The sequence below is a fragment of the Malania oleifera genome, chromosome 11, assembly GCF_029873635.1.
Source record: "Malania oleifera isolate guangnan ecotype guangnan chromosome 11, ASM2987363v1, whole genome shotgun sequence".
In the NCBI taxonomy this organism is placed as follows: Eukaryota; Viridiplantae; Streptophyta; class Magnoliopsida; order Santalales; family Ximeniaceae; genus Malania; species Malania oleifera.
This window is the reverse complement of record NC_080427.1, coordinates 63,833,895-63,852,772: the sequence shown is the minus strand read 5'-3', so window position 1 is coordinate 63,852,772 and position 18,878 is coordinate 63,833,895. Positions and strand designations below refer to the sequence as shown.

General features: G+C 33.7%; 1 protein-coding gene across 1 annotated transcript; it reads right to left on the bottom strand.

Moving 5' to 3' along the window:
• Window positions 1-16,734: 16,734 nt before the first annotated feature.
• On the bottom strand, window positions 16,735-17,469 carry LOC131143528 (DNA-directed RNA polymerases II, IV and V subunit 6A-like). The gene has a single exon (XM_058091896.1). The coding sequence runs from the start codon at window positions 17,311-17,313 to the stop codon at window positions 16,864-16,866; it is 450 nt and encodes a 149-aa protein (XP_057947879.1). The 5' UTR covers window positions 17,314-17,469; the 3' UTR covers window positions 16,735-16,863.
• Between the last annotated feature and the right edge of the window lie 1,409 nt (window positions 17,470-18,878).

Here is an 18,878-nt window from a genome sequence, read left to right as displayed (position 1 = left end):
ATTATTATTAGGATTATCACACCCCTCCCCCTTCCTTTTTATTTTTATTTTTTAAACATTGGGATCAAAATGACACTTTTTAAATTAGTTGGCATGGGTGTGCGTGCATGCACCTACGTGTGTGCGATATGCACCCATAAATTTTATTTAATTTTTTTTATTTTTAATGGTATTAAATAACACTGTTTTGATTAAGGCACACAACTTTTGCGTGCACACACGTGCGTGTACATGGCCCCCTATGCGCAAGCGCATGCGGCTGTGCTAGTCCTAAAAATCTAATTTTAATTTAAAAAAAATTTGAAATATGACGATTTAATATTATAATATTATAATATTAAATTAATAATTTTTTGAAAAAAAATTAATTTATGAAAACAAAGAAAAAGATATTTGGGGTTCATAAAAAATAGCCAACAATTCCAAAAGTGTCCAAAAAAGGTAAAAACTTATAGAAAAACAGAATTTTACCTCAATTTTTGTGCAAAATTCAAAATTATAGTTTAATCCCTCCTCAACATTTTAAACTACTTCAGATCATGCAATGTAGTCAACTTTGGTAAGAAGAGAACCAAGAAAGGTAGAAATGATGAGACTTCTACCTTAACTTTTGTGTCGATAATTTTTGTGTCAAAGGGTAAAATTATAGGAAGACACTATCTTACAATTTCGGACTACTCAGGGTCACCCAACGTAGTCAAATTTGGAAGAAAAATATCAGAAAAGGTAGAAGTGATAGGATTTTATTCTTTTTATATGCCCAAAGTCAAAATCACTATCATACATCTTCTTACCATTTTGGGCTATTCCAAATCACCCAGTGTAGTTAGATTTGGCATAAAGTGGGCAAAAATGCCTAGAACGACAAAGATTTTATCTTGAATTCTGTGTCTAAAGTCAAAATCACTTTCATACCTCTTTATACCATTTCATACTACCCCGAATCACTCAGAGTAGTTAGATTTGAAAAAACAAAGTAAAAAATTTTGAAGTTTTAGCCTCAATTTGCATGCCTAAAGTCAAAATCACTGTCATACATCTTCTTACCATTTCAAGCTGCTTTAAATTTTCTAGTGCAATCAAATTTGAAAAAAAAAAAAAAAAGGTAAAAGTGCCTGAAAATTAATAGAGCTTTGTTCTCAATATATTTGAGTGCACAGGGCCAAAATCGCTGCTAAAGCCCACCTTACGGTTTTAGACCATCTTGGATCACCTAACACAATCAAAAGTGGTAAAAACAAAGTAAAAAAGCAAAAAAAAAAAATGACCCATAACTATCCTAGTTTCCTAGTGGAAAACTTGCCCAAACAAAATAGGCATTGACAATGGCAAATCGAGGTAAGAAACATTGGAGTGCTATAAAACATGTCCTAAGGTAATTAAAAGGTGCTGTAGATTTTGAATTGAGTTTGGTATAAGATAGGATTTAGTGTTAATTCAAGAATTCGTTGATGCAGATTATGTAGAAGATTTAGATGACACAAGGTCCATCATAGATGATGTATTAATTCACTATGGTAGGTGGACCCATTTGTTGGAAACCCATGTTGTAGTTATGTGTTCAATTATGTACCATTTGAGACAAAGTACATGACAATTACTGGGGCTGCAAAGGAAGCTATATGGTTGAAGGGATTGGTAATATAATTGAACTTATCATAGAGCAAAAAACTATTCATTTGCATTGTGATAGTCAGAGTGTTATTTTATTTAGCAATAAATCAAGTCTATCTTGTTAGAACAAAGCACATTACAATAAGATATCACAAGATATGAGAGTTCATTGGTTCTAATAAGATTCAATTAGTTAAGGTTGCTACACAAGAAAATGCGGCTGACATGTTGATAGAGGTTGTTTCTAAGAAGAAGTTCTTACTTTGTTTGAACTTAATCCATGTTGCTAGTTGATGAACTAGTGATTTATAGTTTTAGGTGAAGGTCTAGGTCTGAAAGCTCCAAGGGGAGTTGTTGAGTTATGTCTCATATTCAAAAGGGTTATCCACTTGAAATTTATTACAAATGGGAGGAGTAAGCCCCGCAAGGGTGCGTTACCCCCTCCCCCCGTTGTATGGTACATATAGTTTGTTTGAGTTAGGGTGCAATGTAATTATATCATCATATGAGTGTATTTTGGGGTTTTCATATGGGGCTATATGTACATATTATAGCCGATTGTTGAAACCCTAAGGTAATTTTCGTTTGATAGCAGAAATTGCATAGACTTCGTAGGCATAGGTACATTGTTAAACCACATAAATTTCTTATCTTCTTCTCTCTATAAAATTTCTCTATTTTTTATATTTTCTATGTGTATTTGTGTGTATATCCATAGGATGTAATTTCGCAACAATAACGATATTCTAATTATCTATGCAAGTCTTGAAAAGAAGAAGTAAAAAAAAAAAAAAAAGGAAAAAAAAAGGTGGCATTTTTTCAAAAATTGTGAACTTGAAATGGAAAATAAGATTTTTTTTTTTTCAACAAATGAACATTTTTGAACTTTTTCTTGTTTTTATTAAAGAAACTAAGGACATGTTCAATGGTGTAATAATTAATTTTTTTTCTCATATTTAATTTTTTGAATGATAGAAAAATGTCACATTGTTTCTAAATTTATAAAATTTGGAAACAATTTTTTCCATTTTTCTATATTACCAAAAATACATATCTTCCATATTTAGTTATTATTATTTTGCAAGCAGGAGAAAATTTCATTACATTTTTTTTAGAATTGTTAACACTAAAAAATTCTTTTGTACAGTGAAAGAAATTAGAAAATGTCGCCTTGTTAATGTATAATAGTCAAACTAAGTAGTTAGGCTTTAGTTGTGAGAAACTCATTATATGATCAACTTAAATCTCACTGTAAATTAGTTTATTATGTTAACACAAATTGTTAGAAGTTTTGTGAACTTATATAATCTAGTTTATAGAACTCAAACTAAATGAATATTAGACAAATTTTGGAAGCAGAAAATTAATGGGTCTTATGATAAGTGATTACTATATATTATGGTTATGAGTACAAAATATCAATCTATGGAACTTTAGTATTTTTGAGTGTTATTTACACAAAGAGTTTATGATGGATAGGATCTCCTTATGCTGGTATTTAAGCAAAAAAGGAGAGATCTTGCGCTCACCCCAATTATGTGTGATTGTCCATCAAATCATACATCAAAGAAAGAAAAGGGTACTTCTAGGGCATTGGTGTAGTGGAAAGCATTTGGGCAATTCAGTAGGAACATCGAGAGTTTGATTCCTAATTGATGCGCTCCTGGGGCATGCCTCTTGAGATGTGTCTTCGGAAATGAGTTGGCCGAACGTCTAACTAGGTTGTGACTAAGCTGTGTCCGCATCCGATTTACATGGGTGCCGAACCAGGGGGGAAGGTCGCCGCCCCGTAGGTTTAGTACCGCATTGGGGGATTTATGGCGCTTATCGATGGCAGGAATTCCTATGTTAACCAAAAAAAAAAAAAGGTAATAAATTCCCTTTTGACTACTAAACTATTTAGACCTCAACAAAGAAATCTAAAGTGCAAGGTACACATTTTAAAATTTATACATCTTAAAATTATTTTTTAGTTCATGTTCATGTGCCGATTCGATAAATCATTTTATTGTTCCAGAATATTATTGTTATTTTTTTGAAAAATTGTCATTAAATTTTTATATATAGCTTGTAGTCGCCTTTTAACCCAATCAGCCAAATTAACGCATAAATGAATGCAAAATAATACATAAATGGATAATTAATAAATAAACAAATAAAGGAAAAAAATCAAATATTGACATAAAAATGAAGAGCTTAAATTTTAATTACTATATTATTCTTTCAAAAGTTGAAACGGTTGCAGCCAAACGTTTATTTGGCTGGTTGATATCCATACTTTCACATTAATCACCATTGAGAGACATCCTATCCTTTTTTGGAATGATCCTAACAATCATTTAATTTGAAAAATAGAAAAGGGGAGAAAAATAGAAAAAGGAAAATAAGGAGAAAATTTAATATTATTTTTTATATTTTTTTCTCTATTAAATATTATCAAAAGATTATCAATGAATGAAATATTAATTGTATTGGGTTTTCTTAATTTTTAATTTTAAATAAAAATGATACTTCATTTTTAATATTATTTCTTAAAATTTTTCATTTTATTTTACACTTTACTCAGTAACCAAATGGAAAAAAAGAAAAATAAATTCGTACTTTTTTTTCCTTTCCCTAATATTTTTCAAGTTCTATTTCGGGCCTAATATAAATGGAATTGCATTTATATTATACTCTAATGTACTTATTAAAAAATAAAAAATAAAATAACCAAACTAATAAATATTACAAAAAGGTCAACCCTTGAATGAGAGCTAGTAATTTACAATTAAAATATAAAAACTAATTTGCCCTCGTAAATGTAAGTGACAAATTTACCCTAAAATGTGTCAAATTATCAATTTGTCCATCAACTCTCTTTGCATTTATAATTCTACCAAACAAAAAATTTAACAAAAGTGCATGGGAAGACAAATGAAACCTTACAAAGACAAATGAATGAAAATAGTAAAACACTATAAATACAATAAATTGAAATTATGGAATATAACTTGAAATATTACAAGCCCATTTTATCAAGGATTTTGTCCGTAAAAGAAAAAAATAAAAAATAAAAGACAATAAGAAGGAAACTAATTTTTCTCTACATTTTCTATCTATATCAAATATCATTAGAAATAAAAATTTGCCTTAACATGATAAAATTTTTTTAAATTAAATATTAATGAGATGTAAAATTAATTTCTACTCATTAATTTGATATATTTCTATTTTATTTTTCACTTTTCTTGATAATCAAACATGAAAAAGTAAATTCTTTCAAATTTTTCCTTTATTTTTTAAATATTTTTCAAGTTTCAAACAGGACTTACATATCTAAGTAAATTGAAAAATGGACAATGTTCAACTAAAAAAGTCTTCCTTCTTCTCACCACACGAAAAACTATCCAACAAAATTTTGAAAATACCTCTTAACTATCATGCATTTTGGCTTTCATGGGATGTTTGAAATGTGTCATACTAATTTGTCTTGCTTCACTCATCAGATAGTGTTCTTGCCTTCGTTTGGCTTGCCTTCATTTGCTAGCTTACAATCCCTAAAAGATAAGCAACTTTTGACAAAGTCTTCTATTGAGTTATACCTCATACTTAGAAAGATTATTCACTTGAAGCATGTTACAAGTGGGAGGTTTCACGTAGAGAGCAAAGGGGCCCACACGCCCCTTAGTCCTTTACGCACGAAACCTCCTTGTTTACTTAAACCAAGCCTAACAGGGGTGCATTTTTCCCCTTCCCCCCATCCTTCTTGATGGTATGGTACAATACGTTTAAGTCATGTCATAGTGTATTGTATTATAATATGATGGTATTTTAGGATTTTCATATAGGGCCATATATACATATTGTAGCAAAGGATTGAATCCTTAAAGCATTTTTTTTTTTTTTGAATGATAATGCAAATTGAGTATGGGTTCCATAGATGTAGAAACATTGTCAAACCAAGTAAATTTACTGTTCTTCTTCTTTCTTTTAATTGTCTCTATTTTCTTCATATTTTTTGTGTATGTATATAACCTTAGGGCTCAATTTTAGAACAATTGGTATCAAAGCACTAGTTTTGTTCTTGGTTTTCTAGAATTTGCATCTGGATCGCAGCAATGATGATTAGGATGAAGACCACATTTGAAAAGTTTGATGGTAAAGGGAATTTTAGCCTATGGTAGATGCAAGTAACCAGTCTATTGGTTCAAACAAAATATTTATATGTCATATTTGATGTGATAAAGGAGGAAATTAGCAAGGATTTATGGACAAAATTAGAGAGCTTGTATATGTCGAAGAGCAATACTAACAAATTGTTTTTAAAGAAGTCATTGTTGTTTCTTTGTATGTCCAAGGGTTGGGATCTAAATCAGCATATGAATTAGTTCGATTAGATTTTTGATGATTTGCATAAAATGGATGTGAGGATTGAAGATAGATGTTGTTATCTTCTCTTCCTTTTTAGTTTGAATACTTTATTATAACACTAATTTACGAGAAATCCACTCTAAATTATAAAGAGGTTTTCAAGGTTCTTACATGAAACAAAGCTACAAAGAGACTTAGCAAAGAGGAATATTAACTAAAGGGCTTGGTTGCCAAGGCTGAGCATAGGAGAGGTAGATCCAAGGAGAAGTATAAGCGGGGGTAGATCGAAGTCCAAACTAAGGGCCAAGAAGATTGAGTTCTTAAGTGCAAACAAAAGAGGCTTTATAAGCGAGATTATTCTCTTTGGGGAAATATCGACCTTCAATCTTTGCAAGGGTGGTGGCAGATAATTTAGATAATGAAGAGTTGTTGCTGGTTGCTGTAGGTAACAAATCTTTTCAAGATACTTAGACTATGGATTCTGGTTGCTTCTTTCATTATTGTCCATATAAAGGATTTTATTTTTTATTTTTTATTTTTTTATACTTACAAGAAATGGTGATGGTAGGTTGGTAGTTCTTGAGGATGATCATCCTTATCCTGTAATTGGTGTTGGTATTATGAAAGTTAAAATGTTTGATGGTATTATTAGAACATTACAAAATGTTAGACATGTTCCAAACTAAAGAATGACAAGTTTTCTCTAAGTTACTTCTGACTTTGTATTGACTTTTAACAGCTCCGAAAAAGTGGAATCCTAAAGGTATTAAAGTGTTCTATGGTTATTATGAATAGTAAATGAGTTGATAACAATTTATATCGATTAATGGGCAATACAATTGTGGATAATGCAACAGTTGCTTCAATGGATAGCAACATAGTTGATACTAGACTCTGACATATGTGCCTAGGACACATGAGTGAGCGGGGTATGATAAAACTTCATAAGAGAAAATTGTTGAAAGGATTGAAGGAGTACATAGTTGGTTTTTGTAGGAATTATATTTTGGGTAAATAATGTAATGTGAACAATGCAAAGTGAAATTTAAGTTGTCTTCCTAAAAGAGCAAGGACATTCTAAATTATTTTCACAGTGATGTTTAGGAGCCTGCAAAGATACCATCTGGGAAAAGAGTTTAGTACTCTATTAGCTTCATTGATGATTACTCTAGGAAGCTTTATAATTATAAGTCTAACGAGTTTTTGAACTTCTGTGGGTTTGATGGACTTATTACACATTTTACAATTCATTGAACTCCACAACAAAATGGGGTGGCTGAAATGACGAAGAAGAACCTATTTGAGAAAGCTAGAAGCATGAGATTTTATGCAAAATTGCCCAAGAATTTTTGGGCCGATAAATCGGCAAAGCTTGTTATATTATTAATAAGTAAACTTTTGCAAAGTTGGATGGTAAAGTGGTTAAGGAAGTTTGGACAAGTCAAGAGCTAACTACACTATATTGAATATCTTTAATTGTCTATCATATGCTCACATTCCTAGTAAGCTTCAATCCTAACTAGACCACAAATCCAATAGGCACATTTTAATTAGTTATGAAAAAAAAAATGACTAAAGGGTTTAAACTGTTGGATTTATAGGATAAGAAGATATTAATAAGTAGAGATTTGGTGTTCGATGAGACATCAATACTAAGGTAGAAAAGAAGATAGACAAGGTAGTAAAGTTAACAAGAAGGAGCCAAAGGTGCAATGGAGCTTGGTAAACTATAGGACCAATAACCAAAGGTGCCCTCAATTAAGCAGCATAATCAATGGCAACCAAATGATCACATATAGCCACATATAGACCTAGACACGTTACCCATGCACCGCATAAATATGGTCTCTTTTGCTCTAGTTAGTGATAGTGAAGATTCATATTATTTCCACATTGTAGTTTTTGGCCTAAAGAGAAATAAGTGGATGGAAGCTATTATAGAACCGATGGAGTCTTCGCATAAAAATCAAACTTGTGAGTTAGTGAAACTTCCTAAGGGAAGGAAAGTAATAGGATGCAAATGAGTGTTCAAAAATAAAGATGATATTTTAGAAAAGATGGTAAGTGATTCAAAGTTAGACTAGTGGCAATATGGTACTCTCAGAGGCAAGGGATAGATGATAAGGTATTTTCTCCAATTGTCTGAGATACCTCAATTTGGGTTTTATTGGTCATCACAACTCAGTATGATTTGGAGTTGAGAGTGGTTGGATTTTAAAACAACATTTCTTCATGATGACCTTAAAGAGCAAATTTATATGGAGTAGCTGGAAGGTTTCATGAAACCTAGAATGGAATGTTCATAGATTGAGAAAACCATTGTATGGGCTAAAACAATTGCCACAATGGTACAAGCGTTTTGATTCATACATGATGAGTATTGGATATACCCATTGTAAGTATGATCGTTGTGTTTACTTTATAAGTCTATCTCATGATTCATTTATCCTTTTACTCTGCAAAGAATATAGGTGACGTCAATGGTTTGAAATTCTTATTAAGGAATTTGAGAAGAAGGATCTTAGTGCTACAAATAAGATCCTTGGGATAAAACTACAAAAAGAAAGGAAATATTGGAAGCTTTGGATCTCTCAAAAAGTTTACATAGAGAATGTGTTGTAGGGATTTACTATTAACAAAGTTAAGCAAGTGTATGTCCACCCTATTGGCAAATCATTTCAAACTATTTTCAACACACTGACTATAATTAGAGGAGGATGTGAATGAGATGTCAAGGGTATCATATGCTAATGCAATGGGTTCAATGTATGTCATGGTTTATACTTGTCCAGATCCTACACATGCAATTAGTATGGTGAGTAAGTTTATGGCAAATCTAAGCAATAAGCATTGGAGTGCTTTGAGGTGGGTCCTCATGTATTGAAAAGCGGTGCAGATTCTAGAATTGAGTTTGGTACAAAACATAATTCAACTTTAGTACAGGCATTTGCTAATGCAAATTATATAGGAGATTTAAGTCATAGGAAGTCCACCGTAGGTTATGTATTCACTATGACAGGTGAATCAATTTATTGGAAATCCATGTTACAATTAGTTGTTGCATTACCTACAATTGAAGTAGAGTATATGACTGTAACAGAAACTACAAAGGAGACTATATGGTTGAAGAGATTGGTAACTTAACTTGACACTAAACAACAAAATTCATTTGCATAATGACACTCAGAGTGTTATTTACCTAGCAACGTATCAAGTCTATCATGCCATAACAAAGCATACTGCAATCATATATCACAAGATATCAGAGTTGACTGGTACTAATGAATTTCAATTAATTAAGATGAACTATACAAGAAAATGTAGCTAACATATTAATGAAAGTTGTTATCAAGAAGGTCTTACATCACTTAAACTTACTCCATATTGCTAATTACTGAATCAACTGAATCAACAATGTGCAACTCCACATAAAAGTTTTGAAAGTTCCATCTTAAATATTGTCAAAATGCATATTGTTGAAATATGACTTATATTTAGAGAGGTCATCTATTGAAAGACATTTTCCATAGCAGGCAAGCAAGCCTTCAAGGCCCCAGAGCTCTCCAAGAAGGATTATATTATTATTTTTCTTCTCTCAAGCCCACAATGGTTTAGGAGGTTTGGGGCAAATAAAAGAGATGCAAAATGGATGAAGGCAATTTAAGGTTAGAACAACTTATATAAAAGATTATTTTTTTTTCTATCATTTAAGCGTGCTATTTTTTTATTAGTTTCTAATATAAGTTACCATTTCTCCATTTTCTTAAAGGAAAAAATAAAAAAGAGGTTAGCAACTCTCATCAAAAATGAGGAAAATCATTTGGGTAACCCACAAAAAATAAAAAAATAAAAAAAAATAAAAACACACCCCCAATGTCTCCATCAAATATACCGTTTACCAATGGATGAATAACTTAAAATGGTGAAATAGAACTGCACAATCAAACAATGCAAGTACTAAAAAGAATTGGGCTAACACTTTTTTCTTGGGCCCGATGAGTGGGAGATGTAAAATAAAAAATAATTCATTTGCTCTTGTTTTCAAAAGTAAGAAAATAAAAAATAAATATTAAACCAAAATTATGATATTACATAATATTTTATTTTTCTTAATTCTTCATAAAATTACAAAAAAAAATTAATGATGTTTGATAGAAGGGAAAATACAATGAAATGCAGCATGCATATATACATATACACACACATCCATATATATATGTAGCATAAGAAAGAGACCTACATTATAAAGGTCACAGGGTGGTGCATGCATTTCTTTCCATCCACTGCCTAATTACCAATACATATAATAGATATCATCAAACAGCACATACCAGTTTCCAGCAAAATAACTACAAAAAATCAAAAGCAACTCCTAATTTCTCTGCATCCATAAAAGGGGCAGTTTGTGCATGAGCCATATCACATTTGCTCACATTGACAGTATTTGCTGGAGTCAACAATGACAGCTAAAAGAGCAAATGCTATAAATAGCAGCTCGAGGAAGTACAAGCAACATAAAGAAGAAAAGATTTCTTCTTACAAAATACAATCTATCATTACAATGAATACCACAAATAAAAAACTTAAAGATAGATCAGAGTGAGATGATGAAATGTTCATCTGCTATTAACACCTAAAGAGTTGTTCTATCCTAGCTGAGAACTGCAGTTGTAGTATCCATATCCTTCTCCCAACTTCAATGTATGAAATGCTGGCATAGAGAAGTATTAATGACCTATAATTAAGTCGATTACTCCATTGCAATATCTTACTTCATGACTTCTTGCTGACCAACAACCTCTCCGTAAGGTCATCCACCAACCAAGACTTACCGCTCTAATCTCTCTCTGCACCACTCCCCAAAATAACTTAACCTCACACCCTCACCCACTCTGATAGGTTTCACTCAAGCTGTTCTGGCAATCTGAAAGTCTAGCAGCAAGTCACTCTCAAGCTTTTCTAGATCGTGTAACTTGTACTGGGGATTCTTTTTTTCCCCTTCAACAAACATCAATTACCACTAACACAAATAATTACAAGATTCACTGGAAAAGCATGGACAAACAAGGTGCTCATCGTATCAATAAATTGCAATGCAATATCATTAGATGAGCAAATACAACCAAGAATGTAACTTTTGAGCTGCAAAAGCTAAGGTGCACGCCAAAAATTCTGAAACAAAATCTAAATTCTAGACAAAACGTTAACCAAGATATTGCATCCAATATTTTAAAAAATGATTAGCTACTGAAATGTAACTTTCACAAATCAATCAGATTCTATAGGAAATCTACATGGAATTTATCTACAAATTTGCTAATAATTTGGCAAAATCAAGCTAACTAAACATTAAAGAAATCACCAGATCAATTAAAAACATGAACAAAATTTGCAAATAAAACAAGCCCTGCAAATTCTAACATGTAGAGTTCTATAGGGGAATGAGCACCAGGAATGAAGCTGATTGAACAAAGCCTTTTTTTCCTGGCTGTGACAGAGGAAAACCCAAAATATAAAAGCAATACTAACAGAAAAACAACCATACATAAGTTCTCAACAAGTCAGATGGAAGCAGGAGAGGGGCAAATCAATTTCCCCTGGGACCTTCCTATCAACAGCCCCACTTAAGGCGCACACAACACCATTCCAGTCCCAGTGCACAAAGCAGAATATCACCAGGAAAAGAGACGAGGAAAATCTAATATTTTTAATGTTATGGTAGGATTCTAAATGCACATCCTGATCAGTTCTACTATTCCTTCAATGACCACTTTAATCACCTTAAAAGTACACATTGGAGAAACCTACAATGAGAAACCTACAGCCATTGCCTTCTCCAAAGCAAAACAGGATGCACACGCCTCTCCTACCAAGGCATGAGAAGCATAAAGAGATTTTGCCTCAGCTCCTACAACAGTAACCCCATCATTTCTAGCTGCACAGGTTTTAAAAAATTTGAGTCACCAAGGATCAGAAGGCAGCATCAAAATTCATCTTGATTTGGGACTGCTGAATACATCAAAAGACTTTACTCCTTATCTGAGTATTCTTAATGGGTTCTAGGGATTGTTCTTAAAATTCACAAAAGGCTGTTTGAATTTCCTCTTTTCTCGGAGTGAGTAACAGCAAGGTTTTTGGAGAACTTTTTTGTACAAAAGTCATTAATCAATTTACCTACATCAGAAACCAATAAATAGAAAACATAACCAAAGATTTAGCCATGGATCAAGGCAACAACAGGGTACTGAAGTATCATAACTCTTTGCAAATTGCCAATTCCAATTGCAGGCCATCACCAGTCTCATTCTATACACACCAGTTTCATTGGCAAGCTCCAGATGGACAAGCCTTTCCATTGTGAAATATAATCTTTGGTTCTCTCACAGTTTCAGAATGCAAATTATCACAATTATCTGAAGAACTCTCCTCAACGCCAGCATCCAACGTAGCAGGCCCAAATTATAACCAATATAAATTTCATAAACCACTGAAAAATCAATATTTATTTAGGAATCTACAAAACTGCCCAGACACTGGTACATATCTGGTAGAAATTTTGAACAAAACTATGAAATACAACTTTTTTTAACAAATCAGAAAGTTTTCAAACTGCCCACAAAGACACAGAAGAGACCAAAAAAATTATTACTAATAGACCGCTTCAGGCCACTAAAGAGCAGCCCAGGTAGATTCATTTTCCAGAAACAAGACCCTCTAATATCCACACCAGAAAAGAAAAGAAAAGAAAAAATAGAAGACAAAGATGGCAGGTTTGGATACAACTAAAACCTATACAAGCCTTTGCAGCCTCAACAGATGACATGAACTCATGTTTTATCAGGCAGTGAAAACTGTTGTCCACACAAAGAGGAAAATCACAGGCAGTGCATTCAATGGAATAATTATTTGAAGTATAACAGAAAGAGTTCATAGGAGAATTTTGGAGTGGCTTTAAAATTTTGAACAAGTTTTTCAAGTGCTAAAAATTTTCTTGAAAGATTGAAACATGACCAGCTTTGGAAGAACTTACAAAAAGATTTAATCATTACGAGATAGTTGACATTGAAAAAGATATCGGCACAGAAAGAAAACAATGGGGAGGATTTAAGGAAGAAAACAGTGCAGTCTGATTTACGGAAGGCTTGCAGAATGGTAGATGGTCCATGGAAGCAGAGATCAAGGATGATGCGACTCAAAAGAGGGAGATTGCAATACAAAATCCTTTCACATGATAGCGAATATTGGAGGTAGGAAGAATATGGTCAAAGTTGAATGATCCAAGGGAGGTAAAAGAAGCAGCTTGTAATTTATTCATACTGAGGTTTGAATAGGGCAGGACGCTTGACCTGCAGTGCAACTGGATGGCACTCCTTGCAAATCTATAGAGGTTGAAACTTCAAGGTGGCTGGGAGTAGAGTTCCAGGAGGAACTGCTGCCGGATTTGGCCTCTTATGAAGGATCAAAATCTCCGAGTCTTGATGGATTTAATTTCAACTTCATCAAAGAAGGAATGGGGTACTTATTTGTATCTTGGGACCTTAATCAGAAGATGATCCGGCTCCCATTTAAAAAATTTCTGGTGGAGGGATCACAATTTCAGTCCTAAGGATCATGGGATCTTGGCGATCCTATGATGCTATATGTGTTATAGAATTTTGATTATAATGTAGATGTATTTTGTTTCAGTTCAATCTTATTCAAATAACTTTAATTTAGCCCAGTACCATGCAAGTGAAAGAAAAATTTAAATGTCCAAACATATGCCGTAAAAGATCCAGCAAAAAATTCACTTAAATAGAAGTTTGAGCTTTCTCTATACTATAGAAAGAAACTCAAATAGCACTATTTTGGTCTATCCGAGCTTACTCATTTGGATCCAATTTCTCTCTATTTTATTTTCCCATTTTCTTCGACTTATTCTCTTAAATCTTATACAGACTTTCTCTTGCCCACTATCTTAAATTTAAATCCCACTTAATTCTATATTTCTCTAACATTTTACCTCCCTTTGCCACTTAGTTAAAGTATTAGACCTCATGAAGAGTAACTTCATAACATTGTTGATTTAATACGAATTCTACAGCAACAATAAGAATAGCAAATAATAATATCGCACTTATGTCAATCCTTTTTCAATCACTAACATTGTTTTAGATTCATAGAGAAATAATATGCCATTAAATATAATCATGAAGAGTAATTTTAAATGCAAGGTAAGGCTGCGTACTATAAACGGAGCTTTGTGCACCGGGCTGCCCTTTAAGAGTAATTTTATTTTCCTATATCCCTAATCCAATTATCTAAGAACTCTCTGCAATTTCTTCTAAAATAGAGCAGCAAATAGGTACAGATTAACATCAATGAATACAGACAATCAGAATTCAGAACAACGAAAAAATTCTGCAGTCTGCAAAAATAATGGTGGTATCCACTGTGCCAATACCCATACAGGTGTTAAATGAACCACATGATGGACAGTATATATGTTGAAAGTTGAACTACACTGCAAAATGCACATCTGCAAGAAGTGAGAGAATGGGTGGATATGCTGAGTCAACTGTATTACCAATAAAAAAAAAATGATACATAAAGAAGACAAGTGAATGCTTTAAGCTTAAATGGATGGAAGGTCCAAACTGTACTGCAAAATGACAAACTGCAGGAAGTGGTGAATTGGGATTGTATTTTGGGAATTGGATGATGCCCAAGTAAAATTCTTCATTGCAAATGCAGATAGTGTCATAGAATGATAAAAATAACAGTTATTTGACTGCATTTATGTCTCACCAAAACACTTGTCACATAGCAGGCTTGGAAAATAGGCCAAGTAATACAATAGTGTGGCTAACACAGTATTCATAATACTAATGAACCACCTGACTAAACACTCTTCTTTCTTGATTTGCTTTTCCGCCAAACAAAGAGAACTTGATATGACACTTCGTGGCAGACAAATTTAAATAAAACATATTGACCACATGCAAATGTAAATGCATTTATTCAACCTTACGGACAGACTGAGCCAAGACAGAAAAAATTACAAATAATTCCAACTACAATTAAACAGGGCAGATATCACATTTCAATTGATGCATGATAAAGAAATTACATCATAAAATTCAGTACATGATAAATAGAAAAGCAAGACAACTTCATAAAGATAAGTTAACCCGAAATTTTGGAGTGACAGCTTGCATTGAAGGACATCAATTCATTTTCATCTTGTAGTCTATCCCAGAATTCAGTCCCAAAAATTTCCATTTTCCCAAAACTCCATCCTCATCTTCCCCAATTTTTCATGGAAGGATACATTGATCATGCAAGCAGCAAAAACACATCAAAACCAAAAAAACATTTTTAAAATACATTGGAAGAACAAAAGGAAGAACAAAAGAGTTGGAACAAAATAATAACCACCTTAATACTTGTTAAACCACCTTTAATGCCTTCAAACAACCTTTCTGAATCAGTACAAGAGTGCAATAATGTAATATGATATATTCTTTGTTGGGATTTTATCAAATTGTGGAATATCAAAATTATATTAAAATGTCGAATAAAATAAATAGATAATGCAAACCTTTTTGTCCTGCTGCATCGCTTGAGAATGATATACAGGGAACTGTTTCTGGAACCGCAAAGAACAAGAGCGAGAAACCAGTTGGAAGCAGGGAGAACTTGAAAACACACGCATGCACACACAAAACACCCATTCAAACAAGTGGATGCACAAAGTCAGGACGACGCAAAGGCAGAATGGAAGAGGAATTGTATTCAAGTGTAAGGGAGGCAGATGGAAGCAGGAAGAAAACGAGGAAAAAACAACTAAGCACTAGTTTGAATCGGTGCAATGCGGAATTCCAGGAAGGCACAGGCATAGTAGGATTGTACATAGGACAAGTACACAATGCATTTATAAAATAGATTTCTAATGCTGTTATTTTCTTTGGAATTAGCATTGATCTACTTATACAAAGGGATGCACATATTGTGGACATGTTGATCGTTTTTTAAAGGTTAAATTTACATTTAAAAAATGAAAACTCATGAAGGCACCCCAATGCAAAAACAGACACTTTTTATATAAAATTTAAAATGAAAATTGAAGGAGGCACCCCAAAGTTCCTGAATGCATTCTCCCTATGGGAGGTAGGAGTTTGCACCTGACTTTTGATTGGTGTAGATTAGGAATCTAATACAAATTCAATTTCTTTTAAATCCATACAAATTCAAATCTGAAGCTTTAAATCTATGCTCCAAAACACAGCTTATGAGTATTTTATTTTAACAGCAGTCCCAAGATGATCCTACTCCTAGCATGAGCAAACTAACAAGTAGCACATCATCCTAAAAATGAAAGTCAGTTTCTCAATTTCCCCCAAAATATGCTTGTGAAACAGTCTTAAACATCCTCCATCAATCCGCCTAATATTTATGAAATTCAATATAAATGTGCAATTAAAAATTTAAATGACATCCAAGTGATCCAAAATTTAGATATTTCGGGAAATAACTTAAAACCTAATTGATTAAATGAAAATTTTGAAAAAATGGATTCGGAATTACTTTTAAAAAAATACACACACACACACACACACACACACCCAAATGATTAAAAAGGGGAAAGATGTAAATGGAATTCATCTTTAATGGCCCCAAATTTGAGAAGAGAGAATGTGATACCTTTTAATATGATTACGAGAAAACTGGTCTCACTTAAAGAAGCTAGCATGAAAGACGTTGTAATTTCAGAAATGCGAGTGCCAATTTTAAGGAAAAGGATATGATTTCACACGAACTGTAAGTTTGAAGTCCACAAACAAGGCAGAAATTTAAAAATCTACATGATACATATATAGCTTCAGCGGACCCAATCACTTGCAGACAATTGAAAGATCAATCACCGCCGACTTGCCTCTTCCACGAGTCTTCCACTATCAATTCATCAACTCCCCAGTCCTCATAGCTTCCATCGGGCAGGTATCGACGAATTGTGAACGGTATCTTCCTCTGGCGCAGTTCCTTCATGGCAATCTCGAGCGGGTCAGTTTCGCCCTCTAACTCAACCATCACAGGAGCATTCATGCTGATCTGCAGAGCACGAGTACCCAATATTCGCGCGCGCTCATACTTGGTCATGTATTTCGATGTCTTACGTGGCCGATCCGCCGGCAGCTGTCCTTCTTCTTTGTCTCCGGCATCGGCTTCGGGAATGTCTTCATTGTTGTTGTTGGTGTTGTTGTTGTTGTTGTTATCAGCCTCCTCCTCGACGCCTTCGTCTTCAGGCTCGGGTTCCGGTTCATCTTCGTATCCCATGTCCATGTCGTTGTAGTCGTCGTCCGCCATAGTTGATTCCTGAGAGCGCTCTAACTCTCTCTTCCCTCCCGCTTCGTTAAAACCCGAAACCCTAAACTTCCCGAGTTAGATGAGAATGAGGTGAGGACCGTGGACCGAGTGGAGTCATTGTTTAAAAGGAAAAGAAAATAACAGAAAAGGGCAAAAAAAAAAGAAGTTAAAATCCAACAAGACCCTCACCCCTTTCTTTGGAAATTATCAAAAAAAAAAAAAAAAAAATCTTAAATTTAATTTTATAAAAAAGACTCTTTCATAAATTAATTTTTTAGTTCACGCGAAAAAAATAATAATAAATTTTATTCTTACTAAAATGACATTTTTATCAATTATATTAAGATAAATTAAGAAAATAATATATGTTATTTGTGGCTCTTATACTTCGTTTTTGTAAAAAAAAAAAAGGAAGAGAAAAACATGAAGGGGTAGCACAACGGAACTCCTCGATGAATGCCCTGTGTTCGTCGACGAGTGGACAGCAACGAGTCGTCGACGAGTGGACAGCAACGAGTCGTCGACGAAGGTTCTGTTATAGTGGACGAGAAAGTACCGAGAGTAGGAAAATTTCATAGTACTGAACTCGTCAACGAATGTCTATTCTTGTTGTTAGGACCGGAAGAGCCCATGGGTGGGCTTGATACACATAAGTGAACACCAACTTGACCCAAAAGCTTAAGTCTATTGGGTCTTGAGGCCAACCATGTATATAAGCACCCATCATCCACTTAAATATTCCAATATGAAACAAGCTTACAAGTAGAATTCTCAACAATCTCCCTCTCACTTGTGAGTTCCAATTACTCCCCCTTGAATAGAAATCGTCTCTCTTACAGAAGTAAGCTCAATTCCCTAACAATTGCTCAAGTGGGTCTCACCACTAACACCTTATGTGCATTAGATTGCATTGCTCGTGTCTCCAAACTAATTCTACCTCTCACGTCTTGACCCTATTTGAATCCATCCCTAGCCTAGATGATTCTTAATGGTCTCGGCCACACACTTGGTCCTCCTACTATTAGCACGTCAAGAGAATTAATTTCACGTCTCGACTTTTCACGATATCGCACACATAGAGTTACGAACCGTTGGCTCTAATAAAATTTGTTAGGACTAGAGGAGCTCAGAGAAAAACATGAAGGGACAACACAGTAAAGCTCGTCGATGAATGCCCTGTGTTCGTCGATGAGTGGACAGCAACAAGTCGTCGACGAAGGTTTTGTGATCGTAGATGAGAAAGTACCGAGAGCAAGAAAATTTCAGAGTTCTAAAACTCATCGACAAAAGCCTGTTCTCGTTGATGAATTGTCTTTTGTGGATCATCGACTAAGCCTTGTACTCATCGACGAAAAGCGCCCAGGCTCCGAGCAATTTTTCTGAATTTTGAATTTTTGAACGTTGGGTGGTTGGGTAAACAGAGGGAAACCTGCAAGGAACTTTTATATATGTTATTCTGGGCATATATTGAAGTGAGTGTGATCATTTTGAGAAGTGTATTGTGTACATTGTGATTTCCATAGTGAAATTTGTGTGCCATTGTTTTCTGTGGATGTAGGCTTTGT

Excerpts from the sequence above, each read along its gene's own strand:
- LOC131143528 (XM_058091896.1), bottom strand. The coding sequence starts at position 17,313 with ATGGCGGACGACGACTACAACGACATGGACATGGGATACGAAGATGAA.